At 41.0% G+C, this 11,969-nt stretch overlaps 1 protein-coding gene across 1 annotated transcript; it reads left to right on the forward strand.

Annotated features, from left to right (window-relative positions):
• Positions 1-618: 618 nt before the first annotated feature.
• On the forward strand, positions 619-7,916 carry stk38l (serine/threonine kinase 38 like). The gene is made up of 14 exons (XM_060889411.1): positions 619-1,048; positions 2,617-2,756; positions 2,995-3,046; positions 3,178-3,300; positions 3,421-3,504; positions 3,588-3,711; positions 3,863-4,017; positions 4,120-4,222; positions 4,490-4,551; positions 4,678-4,795; positions 5,625-5,748; positions 6,319-6,414; positions 6,765-6,856; positions 6,934-7,916. Exons 2-14 carry the CDS (start codon positions 2,629-2,631, stop codon positions 7,071-7,073), a joined length of 1,401 nt encoding a protein of 466 aa, XP_060745394.1. The 5' UTR covers positions 619-1,048; positions 2,617-2,628; the 3' UTR covers positions 7,074-7,916.
• The last annotated feature ends 4,053 nt before the right edge of the window (positions 7,917-11,969 follow it).

An 11,969-nucleotide genomic window follows, 5' to 3' on the forward strand; every position in this document is an offset into this window, starting at 1 on the left:
CATAATACATCCCATAATATTGTGCAAAAAAAAAATACAAAATTCAAGATTAATATTAGATAGATTTAGTTCACAATGTACTAAATCTATCTAATATTAATCTTGAATTTTGTATTATATTAATCTTTATATTAACCTTTGGTTCTATGTTTATGTTCTGTAAAGCTACACACCAAGCTGTAGGTTAAAGCTAGTAGACCAGTATGGACTAAATCCCACCCACCCCTAATTCTGTCCACTTTATACTCTTACTGAACAATAAACAAATCTTCAGAGATATTTACCCATTTATCCCATGTGAGATATATTAGTGTTCCTTTCTCTAGGGAAAGTGAAAGTGTCTGAGATCAGCATCAACATTCATTAGACGAAAGTGTATTTGTTATACAGAATATTATAATAACAATGTGTGGAAACAACTTTTGTGGACTTTGTAGATCCTTTAGGTGAATATTATCGTACTAGAAATACATCGATGTATATGGGCGTGGCCAAGAGTGGGTGTGGTCGGGGGCGTGGCTTTATCGGCTCTCAAATTAGACTGATTCTGTTGACTATAAATAATAAATCTAGCCATCATTAGAGTTTAGACGCTGGTTCTATTCATGTCACAGTGTGTTATTGTAGGGTTTGTTTTGCACATTAAACCTTGGCGCGCATGCGTACTACAGATCGGGCATCATCATCATCCTCATCCTCATCCTCATCCTGGCTGCCCAGTTAGAGATGAGGTAGAGTCCCAGTCCATCGTCCAGCCCCAGTGAGAAGTGGACACGGTGTTCCAGGAGGTGGCAGTGACAGGATCAGGGAGTGAACCAGCATGAAGGAGAAGGAGAGCCGCACCATTGTGCACTGATGATGGGCTTTGTTGTTGTTTGGAGATCGCAGCACCGATAATGGCCTGTTGTTGTTGTTGTTGGTGGTGGTGATTAAACAGAATCCTGTGGTTTCTTTGGGCCGAACCTCCGAGCACGGAACCGGCTTTATTTACTGTGTAGGATTTCAGCTGGTTACCAGCAAACTGTCTACTGTAAAGGAGGACACAGAGGTAAGTGCTGCGTAATACATAATCACCAACAATCACGGCTCAGCTGTGTGTCCAGTGTACTGTATAACAGTGAAGTGTGTGTGTGTGTGTGTGTGTGTAAGTGTAAAGGTCTGTCTGTGTGTAAGTCTGTCTGTGTGTTTGTTTGTGTGTCTGTCGCCCGTGTGTGTGTGTGTTTGTGTGTGTGTGTGTGTGTGTGTGTGTGTGTGTGTGTGTGTGTGTGTGTGTGTAAAAGTCTGTCTGTGTGTTTGTTTGTGTGTCTGTCGCCCGTGTGTGTGTGTATTTGTGTTTGTGTGTGTCTGTGTGTGTCAGTGTGTGCATGTTTGTGTGTGTTTGTGTATTTGTTTGTGTGTTTGTGTATTTGTTTGTGTTTGTGTGAGTGACTGTGTGCGTATTTGTGTTTGTGTGAGTGACTGTGTGTGTCAGTGTGTGCGTGTTTGTGTATTTGTTTGTGTGAGTGACTGTGTGTTTGTGTATTTGTTCATGTTTGTGTGAGTGACTGTGTGTGTGTGTTTGTGTATTTTTTGTGTGTTTGTGCAGTTGTGTGAGTGACTGTGTGTGTATTTGTGTGTGTGTTTGTGTGTGTGTTTGTTTGTGTTTGTATAAGTGTGTCTGTCTGTCTGTGTGTTTGTTTGTGTGTTTGTGTATTTGTTTGTGTGAGTGACTGTGTGTGTATTTGTGTGTGTATTTGTTTGTGTGAGTGACTGTGTGTGTCAGTGTGTGTATGTTTGTGTGTGTTTGTGTAGTTGTTTGTGTGTTTGTGTATTTGTTTGTGTGAGTGACCGTGTGTTTGTGTATTTGTTTGTTTGTGTGAGTGACTGTGTGTGTGTCAGTGTGTGTGTGTTTGTGTATTTGTTTGTGTGTTTGTGTATTTGTTTGTGTGAGTGACCGTGTGTTTGTGTATTTGTTTGTTTGTGTGAGTGACTGTGTGTGTGTTTGTGTATTTTGTGTGTGTTTGTGCAGTTGTTTGTGTGAGTGACTGTGTGTGTATTTGTGTGTGTATTTGTGTTTGTGTGAGTGACTGTGTGTGTGTCAGTGTGTGTATGTTTGTGTGTGTTTGTGTATTTGTTTGTGTGTTTGTGTATTTGTTTGTGTGTTTGTGTGAGTGACTGTGTGTGTATTTGTTTGTGTGTGTATTTGTTTGTGTGTGTGTGTTTGTGTGAGTGACTGCATGTTTGTGTTTGTGTGAGTGACTGTGTGTGTGTTTGTGTATTTTTTGTGTGTTTGTGCAGTTGTTTGTGTGAGTGACTGTGTGTGTATTTGTTTGTGTGTGTGTTTGTGTGAGTGACTGCATGTTTGTGTTTGTGTGAGTGACTGTGTGTGTGTTTGTGTATTTTTTGTGTGTTTGTGCAGTTGTTTGTGTGAGTGACTGTGTGTGTATTTGTTTGTGTGTGTATTTGTTTGTGTGTGTGTGTTTGTGTGAGTGACTGCATGTTTGTGTTTGTGTGTGTGTCTGTGTTTGTTAGTGTGTGTTTGTGTGTTTTGTGTGTGTGTATGTGTTTGAATGTTTCATGATCTGCAGTCTCCTCTTCCTGAAATAGAGTGTAATGGCTGTTTGTTTGTGTATGTAGAATAGTTTGGCCATGACAGGAGACATGGCAGCACCGCTCCCTATGAGTAACCACACGAGGGAGAGAGTGACCGTGGCCAAACTCACCATGGAGAACTTCTACAGCACCCTCCTTACACAGCATGAGGAGAGGGAGACCAGGTAGATCTTTACGATCTCTACACTTAAACACACAGGCCTTTGACTGTCACCAACGTGGATGAACTCACCTCAACAGAAGGTTCAGTCTAGAAGACTTATAAGGTTCCTTGGTTGTTCCTCTTAAAGGTTCTTCATAGACATTGGACAATAAATAATTGGTTCATGGTGGTAATATGTGATGATGATATTCTCCACAGTTTTAGAACAGTCAGCTTACATCTTACTGTTTAATGCTTAGGCAGAAGAAACTGGAGAAGGTGATGGATGAGGAGGGCTTACCTGATGAAGAGGTGAACAACAGATAATCTTTTCATTCATCAACAAGTCAATATTCTATATTAAATCTAAGTGATGTGTGGTGTGTGTGTGTGTAGAAGTTGATAATAGCAGGACGTTTCTGCTGCCATGTGTCTCTCTGTAGAAGATCATGAGACGCTCTCAGCATGCACGCAAGGAGACCGAGTTCCTCAGGTTAAAGCGAACTCGACTGGGGCTCAGCGACTTCGAGTCACTCAAAGTCATTGGACGGGGAGCTTTCGGAGAGGTTGGTGTGTGTTCCTAGTCACAATTCTGTTCTTTCAGCTTATATTACTAGATTTCTAGAACTTTCCCTACACTGTGCTACTATCATCAGAACTGTGTGTTAAGTCTAATTTGTCCTCAGGTGCGTCTGGTGCAGAAAATCGACACGGGTCACATCTACGCCATGAAGATCCTGCGTAAAGCAGACATGCTCGAGAAGGAACAGGTGAGCTTGTTTATTTCTTCTTCTTTTTTTTTCAACTAGCATCCTGGCATTTAGCCTTATCTCTGTCCCTTATTTACATGTAGGTAGCACACATCAGGGCAGAGAGGGATATCCTCGTGGAGGCAGATGGAGCATGGGTAGTAAAAATGTTCTATAGTTTCCAGGACAAAAGGAACCTTTATCTCATCATGGAGTTTCTGCCTGGAGGTAAGAAAAGACCTCAAAATCATGTAATCAAATTCCTATAACAGGTTTAGTTACATTTGTATGCCTGCTTAATGTATATGTTCCAGTTGTGCTTTAATATATCTGTGTGTGTGTGTGTGTGTGTGTGTGTGTGTGTGTGTGTGTGTGTCAGGAGACATGATGACACTGCTGATGAAAAAAGACACTCTTTCCGAGGAGGTGACACAGTTTTATATAGCAGAGACCGTGCTGGCGATTGACTCCATTCACCAACTGGGCTTCATTCACCGAGATATCAAACCGGACAACCTACTGCTGGACTTACGGGTGAAACACACACACACACACACACACACACAGATATAAATCAGCTTTATATGTTTCATTGTGTTTCTGGTTGAATTGTCAGACTCATGTTCTCACTCCTAGGGTCATGTCAAGCTGTCAGACTTCGGCCTGTGCACAGGATTAAAGAAGGCTCATCGCACTGAGTTTTATAGAAACCTTACACACAACCCTCCAAGCGACTTCTGTAAGTATACTGATCTTAATTTGATCTTCTGTTCGTCTACACCGAAATAATACTGATTTAGCTACATCCACCTCTATATCTGTCTACACCTGGAAATATTCTGGTGTAAAGAAAGAGAAAACAGGTCTGAAGAGCTTTGGATAGATCAGTGCGCTATAGAAACCAAAATAATGTAACAAATACTTAGATTAAGAGTGTGTGTGTATGTGTATGTGTATGTGTGTGTGTGTGTGTGTGTGTGTGTGTGTGTGTGTGTGTGTGTGTTAGCTTTTCAGAATATGAACTCAAAAAGGAAGGCTGAAACCTGGAAAAAAAACAGACGACAGCTGGTAAGTGTGTGTGTGTGTGTGTGTGTGTGTGTGTGTGTGTGTGTGTGTGTGCGCTCCAGTGTCGGAGAATGTCCTGTGTGTTGTATATACAAGATCGGTCCATCCTGTTGATGTGTGTGTGCACAGGCGTACTCCACTGTGGGCACACCCGACTACATCGCCCCTGAGGTTTTCATGCAGACAGGCTACAATAAGCTGTGTGACTGGTGGTCTCTGGGAGTCATCATGTACGAGATGTTAATAGGTAAGCTTCTGTTTGTTTTTCTATAACTAGAAGAATGTTAGAATGCCCCCTGTGGATAAGCAGGAGTCTATGGTGGTCCCCCTCAGGGGTGTATGACTGGTCCTTCTTCACATCCCCAATAGAGTAGGAGTTCTAAAGAAGAATGGGTCAAACTGCAACCATTAGCTACTCAGGCTGTGCTCCTGTACGTAGAGCTGTGTGCCTTTACTGTACAAATTCCACCTTTGCTGCTGACTGTGCTCATGTTACCCAGAGCACAGAACTCATTGTGGGATCTCACCCTTTTGCTGGAATCCCTTAAGGCATCTTATGAGCATGTGCAGGATAACAACCTGGAAAGGGTCTCTGTTGTCCTAGTGATTACCTCAGGATGTAACCTGCAGCACTGTTTGGACCTGGGCAGTTCCCTTGTCTAGACGGCTAGCACGGCTGCTACATGTGCAACATCTGTCCCATTGTCATGAGTGCAGAGGTCACTGAACACCAGTGCAGTCCTGAGGTGTTCAGCTAGGTGGGGTGAAATAATTGTGGTTCTATGAGCACCATTATAACTCTCAGGGTTCCCCAACATTAGGCACTCCAGGTGGAGCTTAATGAGAAAGTCCCAACAAATGAAGGCTGTATCCCAATTGTTTTTGACCAATGAATAAATCCAGGTAATCTTCAGTGCCCCTGCTGGTTACCTGGAGATCATGGAACAACCTATATGTATGTTCCGATAAATACACTTGGATTACTACTTGGATCTTGTAGATCTCTGTTTACTAACTGCTTGGAAACCCAAGTACTCTCAGTAATGTGTGTTTTCTGCTGTGTCTTCCTGTCCAAGGATATCCACCATTCTGTTCTGAGACACCACAGGAAACATACAGGAAAGTCATGAACTGGCGGGAAACTCTCATCTTCCCTCCTGAGGTTCCTATATCAGAAAAAGCTAAAGACCTTGTCCTCAGGTTAGACACGTTATTGGTGTACACACACACACACACACACACACACACACATTCAATACACCATGCAGCATACGGAGAAAACTCTAACACAGCACTAATAGTAGATTAGTCTAATAATATTAGCACCCTGGCTAAAACACAAGCACTTTCTGAAGGAGAACGGACTCTCTCTGTTAGCACCTTATGAAGTTCTTCAGAGTGCAATTATTTGAAGCCATTTAGCTCAGACAGTAACAAAATTATCTTCAGCTTGCTAGCTCATTACGATGGTAGACATGTATATGACATCATCTGTCCCATACTGCCTTCCAAGGTTTTTTTGTGGGTTTTGTCTGTTAGCTTCCTTATCTATGACAATCCTTTCAGTCAGTTTCTCTAAACTGTCAGACAGTTGTTATGAACATAATGATCAAAATCACACAAGAGAACAGGGCTTAAGTTCATGCTTAAAAGAGACCTCTGTTTTAGGGAGACTCAACACACACACACAGTATGAACTGCTCTGTCTGTGGTGTGTGTGTACACGTGTGTACACGTGTGTGTACGTGTGTGTGTGTGTGTGTGTTTCAGATTTTGTACAGATGCAGAGAACAGGATTGGGGCACTGAGTGTGGATGAAATAAAGTCCCACCCTTTCTTTGAAGCAGTTGACTGGGAGCACATCCGGTATTCACTATTTAATATATACAGTACACACGTACAGGAGTGTGTGAGACGCCACACTGAATTCAGTATTCTGTATTAACTACGCAGTGCTAAAAATGTGTGGAAGAAATGTTAATTTGTTACACAGATGATTTTACGTATTGATTTCTTGTATTAAAAGACTGAACTATGCACAGAATACAGTATGACTGTTCTCTGGGATATGAACTGTGAAGTATATGATACTTAAATAAGTGATAAAGCTTATCAGTGTAAGATTATGTGAGAGTATAACCTGCAGCTTTATAATAATAATAATAATAATAATAATAATAATAATAATAATAATAATAATAATAATACACACACAGAGAAAGACCTGCTGCCATTTCCATTGAGATCAAGAGCATTGACGACACCTCCAATTTTGATGATTTTCCCGAGTCAGACATTTTACAGCCAGGTGAGAACCAACCACAGACACTTCAGAACAACCATCCTGTCATTTACAGATCTAATTTATTTATTTTTTTGTTTCAGTGACAAATCAAACCGAACCAGACTTCAAGTCTAAGGACTGGGTTTTCCTCAACTATACCTACAAGCGCTTTGAAGGACTCACACAGCGTGGAACCATCCCACCTACACAAAGCTGGACAAAACAAAAGACTGAAAGCTAAAAGAGAGAGAGCTTCAGCTTAAGGGACAAATGGCTCGTCTCACCTAAATGCTCTGTGTGTTCCCTCAGCTTCAGAGGCTTACTGCGCTGTAAATATACACCGAGCCCAGGAAAGGCATTAATAATAATAATAATAATAACATTAATGATAATGAAAATACTAATGAAATACTAGTGGGAAAAACCCCATATCCGTATAATCTACCCCCGAATTCCACTGGTTTGTATTTGCTCAGGTACGAGGATGCTCATTGTCCCAACACTGTACTGTAGACTTCATATGAACTTTAACAGGGTCCTTTATGTTCTTACCTCACCTTAGCCTTATGCACTAATCATACAGAGCAGGTCATGAGTCAAGGTTAATGACAGAAACATTATTATTCACATGCATCCAGTGTTAGGTGTAATAACTACCATACAGTGTAGTTCTTTATTTAATGCACTTGCCCCTGAGCAACACATAAGGGTTCTAATTATATTTATTGCTTCTAAACTGTTATCTTGTGAAAGACTAGTCACGGGTTACTATTGCTGTGTGTGTTCTAATACAGTGTTGTTCGTTTCATTTATATTAGAGGTTCTAGAGGTAACGTGTGTGTGTGTTTCCTGCAACGATAAGGTCTAAAGATCGAGGAAGCCGAATTGTCTCAGTGGTCTTATTTACATCCAGAGAACATAGAGAAACGACTGTTTATAGCTGCTATACTGTAAGTCGTAACAGGATCGAACTTGTTTTGCGGACGTTCCATAACGTTAAATGTGACTGTAAATGAGTTCAAAGTAAGATGTGGTGTTCTTTAATAAATAAATATAGTAAATAAATAATATATAACTATTGGTACATGGTTGTGATGTAAATAATAATAATCTGTATTTCTCCCTTGACTGCATTACATCTCTAAACAACTATTATATTACTATATAAAGGAATGAATGGTGATGAATTATGGTGCACTTCACCACCACTAACTATATACATTATTATATTTCCTAGCAGTTATTAGAAGCTGCTTCTTGTAAGATGTCGCATTTGTAGCAGAGATGAAGCTGATTTGGTTTAATCTGATCACATCACACCAATCCGGATGTAGCTCCAATGAGACACGGCACTGTGGTAGTGGGTTTGTCTCACAACACCATTGTAAATGCTGATGGCTCAGCTGGACCCTAACCCTAACCCTAACCCTTGATTGAACAGGACCAAGGAAAGGAAGTAGAATTAGTTCATATTTGGAAGGGAAACATTTAGAAATGGCAGGTTGACTCAAGAAAGTGGGACAAGGGGAAAAAAACCCTTCAGAGGCAACAGTAGTGTTTCTGAAGGACAAATCCTAAACATTAATAGCTGTATAACGTTAGTGTGAACAAACACAGCACTGTCAACTAATTCAAGACTCCTCTGTGAAAGTGCTCTATAAATACTGCACGTTTATATAGCAGATGATTCTGGTGGTTTCACGATTCACGATCACTGGTGGTTCACTTTTTGTCACTGCTAAGACATTTACATTAAAGCTAGGTTCAACTGAAGGATCTCTAGGTTAACAGGAACGAAAACGGAGCTGAAGATCTTAAAGCCGTAGACACTGTGCGCTCAAAGAAACGTCACTGAGTCACTTTTCTTCATGACTCTCACAATGTGTCTGTCATTAACTGCTGATCTGTTCCATGTCTGGTTATTAGTACACCAGTGGTTTCTTTCTTTTTCAGGACGTTACAGAAGTTACAGGTTTTTGCACTGTCTATTTCCAATGTTTGTGTGGTAGCTCTGATGGATTTTTCCTCGTTTCACAAATAGACAGCACTATGGTCATGTTGGTTTACTACAAATACAGACCTCACATGGAGCGATGGAAGATTTGTTCCAATACATTTGGATATATGTGTGTGTATATATATATATATATATATATATATATATATATATATATATATATATATATATATATATATATATATATATATAAATTTTTTTTATTTTTTTTTTGTACTTTTGGCCAATGTAGCTCGGATCAGGCGTCTTGTTATACAACAAACATGATGGTTCTTAACCTTTTGCAACAGATTGTATCCTGTTATTGGATGCACAGGTGAGTGTATAAATCACTCAGTAAAATAAAGGTGACACCAGTGAAAGGCAAATATTAAAATGCACACACTGGTGTGGTTGGACATGTCAGAGGAAAGATGGATATGGACACCTTCACAGAACCCATTTCAAATTGTAGTAGCGGTGTCCACTGATGGGGAAACACACCATCTAGAATTAATGACTGCACCTACCTGTTTTAGCACTATTACACTCTAGCAGGGTTAAGTCATTTGGCTGATTTCCCCATTTTAAGAAGGAAAAGACAGTCTTCTTACAGCAGAAGCAGGCATTGATGAAGTCCTTGTCTGGTGGATAATGTTTAGACTCAAGAGGAGAAGCAGTATGAGGACCAGTGTCTACAGCAGCAGAGCCCCTTTTACCACTGATGACGCTTACAATCTCTCAGTAGGCTCTGGGGTACAGTTCTTGAAACTGTTCTAGAACAACCAGCTTTTTATTCTGTTTGACTCAAATGGTTAAGGCTCTGGTTGTTGATGGATGGGAAGGTGCCTAGCACTGCCAAGCAAGGCCTTTAACCCTCTCTGCTCTAGGGCTGCTGCGTCACGGCTGACCCTGCTGTCTGACCTCAACTTCCTAAGTCTTCGACCAGCCCTTTACCATCGAGTCCAATGGGTTAGACACTGTGCTCCTCTATTAGTCTGACAGAGAGGAACAATCAGTACTGAACGTGAGCAGGACACAGAATAATGATATGCCACATTCAAACAAGGTCACCACTCGCTATGGACTGCCTGCTTCCCAACGCTTGGGCATGAGCAACCCACAGCCTGGAAGTCTTTCAAGATGGTTTCTTGAGTGCTCAGTTTTCATTTATCAAACAGTTCATATACCTATATAGACTACTACTGATAATGTGTCACCAATGAAACGTGTAAGGCTTTACAGGTAATAGTATCTCCTGGGATGCCCCTTTACCCTCTGTTCCCATGGCATCTGGCACCTCAGCCATTCATGTTTGAGGTGGTCCATGAGCAGGGGTCATAGATAGTGGAGGCAGATTTACAGGGTCTACTGAAGGCTGTACATGGTCCCTGCTCGAGTGCTGGCAGATGGACAGGAAGAGGGTTGAATAAACTACCCCACCACTGCTCAGATACATTACATTAATTTTCACAAATCTGTCTGTAATAATGCACATTCCTTCCTCACACTACTCCAATATTGAATATCCTGCACTAATGTACAGTTCAATAAATTCTAATATATGTTTTGTGATGTTCTAAGACTGCACTGATTGGAGTATCTTTGAGTCTGGAACTGACAGCCTGGATGAATTGACTGACACTGTGACATCTTACATCAGTTTCTGTGTGCCAACCAAAACCTGTGGCAAATTCAGTAACAACAAGCCATGGTTCACAGCCAAACTGAAAAAACTTTGACATGCCAAAGAAGATGCCTACAGAGGGGAATACAAAGCTCTGCATAAGCAGGCCAGGAACCTACTGACAAAAGAGATCAGAATAACCAAAAGAAGCTACTCTGCAAAGCTGAAAAGCAGGTTTTCAGTTAACAATCCTGCATCAGTGTGGAAAGGCCTTCAAGACATCATGAACTACAAGAGATCCCCTATGCTCTCTTGCGTTCACGATTTGTGAAGAGGATGTGAATCGGCTCTTTCAGAGACAGAAGACAAGGAAAGCCCCTGGCCCAGACAGGATCTCCCCCTCCTGTCTCAAAGCATGTGCTGACCAACTGGCTCCTATCTTCACCCATATCTTCAACAGATCACTGGAGCTGTGTGAAGTCCCCTCCTGCTTTAAACACTCCACAATCATCCCGGTCCACAAGAAACCCTCCATCACTAGACTAAATGACTACAGGCCTGCTGCTCTGACATCTGAACAGCTGGTATTGGCCCACCTAAAGACTGTCACAGAACAGATGCTGGATCCCCTACAGTTTGCCTACTGTGCAAACAGATCAGTGGACGACGCAGTCAACATTGGACTGCACTACGTTCTGCAACACCTGGACTGCCCCGGGACAGACGCCCGGAATCTGTTTGTCAACTTCGGTTCGGGTTCTAATACTATAATTCTGGAAATTCTCCACTCCAAACTCCTAAGGCTCACTATACCCCCTTCTATCTGTCAGTTGATCACCAGCTTCCTGACAGACAGGAAACAACAGGTGAGACTGGGAGGTGTTACCTCCGGCATTCAGACAATCAGCACTGGCGCTCCTCAGGGATGTGTCCTCTCCCCACTGCTATTCTCCCTCTATACTAATGACTGCACTTCAAGTGACCAAACTGTCAAACTCCAGAAATGTGCAGATGATTCTACGCTTATCGGTCTCCTACCAAGATGGCGATGAGTCTGCATACCTGCAGGAGGTGAAGCAGCTGCATTAACAGAACTGTCAGTCATCATATCATCTGTATATATTATACCCACTACTGCTGCTGTCTATTGTACAAAAAGCATAATATTACACAATATTGTTATTTACACTCTCACACTTTATGTACATTGATCTGTTATATATTCTGTATTCATATTTAATACTCTTACTGTCTATATTGTATCACATTGTCTGCATTGTCTTGTATAGTTTGTATTGTATAGTGTTATTTATGTCTGTATTGTATAGTATAGTGTTATTTATGTGTGTATTGTATAGTATAGTGTTATGTATGTGTGTATTGTATAGTATAGTGTTATTTATGTGTGTATTGTCTTGTATAGTGTTATTTATGTGTGTATTGTATAGTATAGTGTTATTTATGTCTGTATTGTCTTGTAGTGTTATTTATGTGTGTATTGTATAGTATAGTGT

This window comes from Tachysurus vachellii, chromosome 16 (genome assembly GCF_030014155.1).
Source record: "Tachysurus vachellii isolate PV-2020 chromosome 16, HZAU_Pvac_v1, whole genome shotgun sequence".
Lineage (NCBI taxonomy): Eukaryota > Metazoa > Chordata > Actinopteri > Siluriformes > Bagridae > Tachysurus > Tachysurus vachellii.

Coding starts and splice junctions, on each gene's coding strand:
- stk38l (XM_060889411.1), top strand. CDS start 2,629: ATGACAGGAGACATGGCAGCACCGCTCCCTATGAGTAACCACACGAGG. Junction 3,047..3,177: donor AGGGCTTACCTGATGAAGAG/GTGAACAACAGA, acceptor GTCTCTCTGTAG/AAGATCATGAGACGCTCTCA. Junction 4,223..4,489: donor CAACCCTCCAAGCGACTTCT/GTAAGTATACTG, acceptor TGTGTGTGTTAG/CTTTTCAGAATATGAACTCA.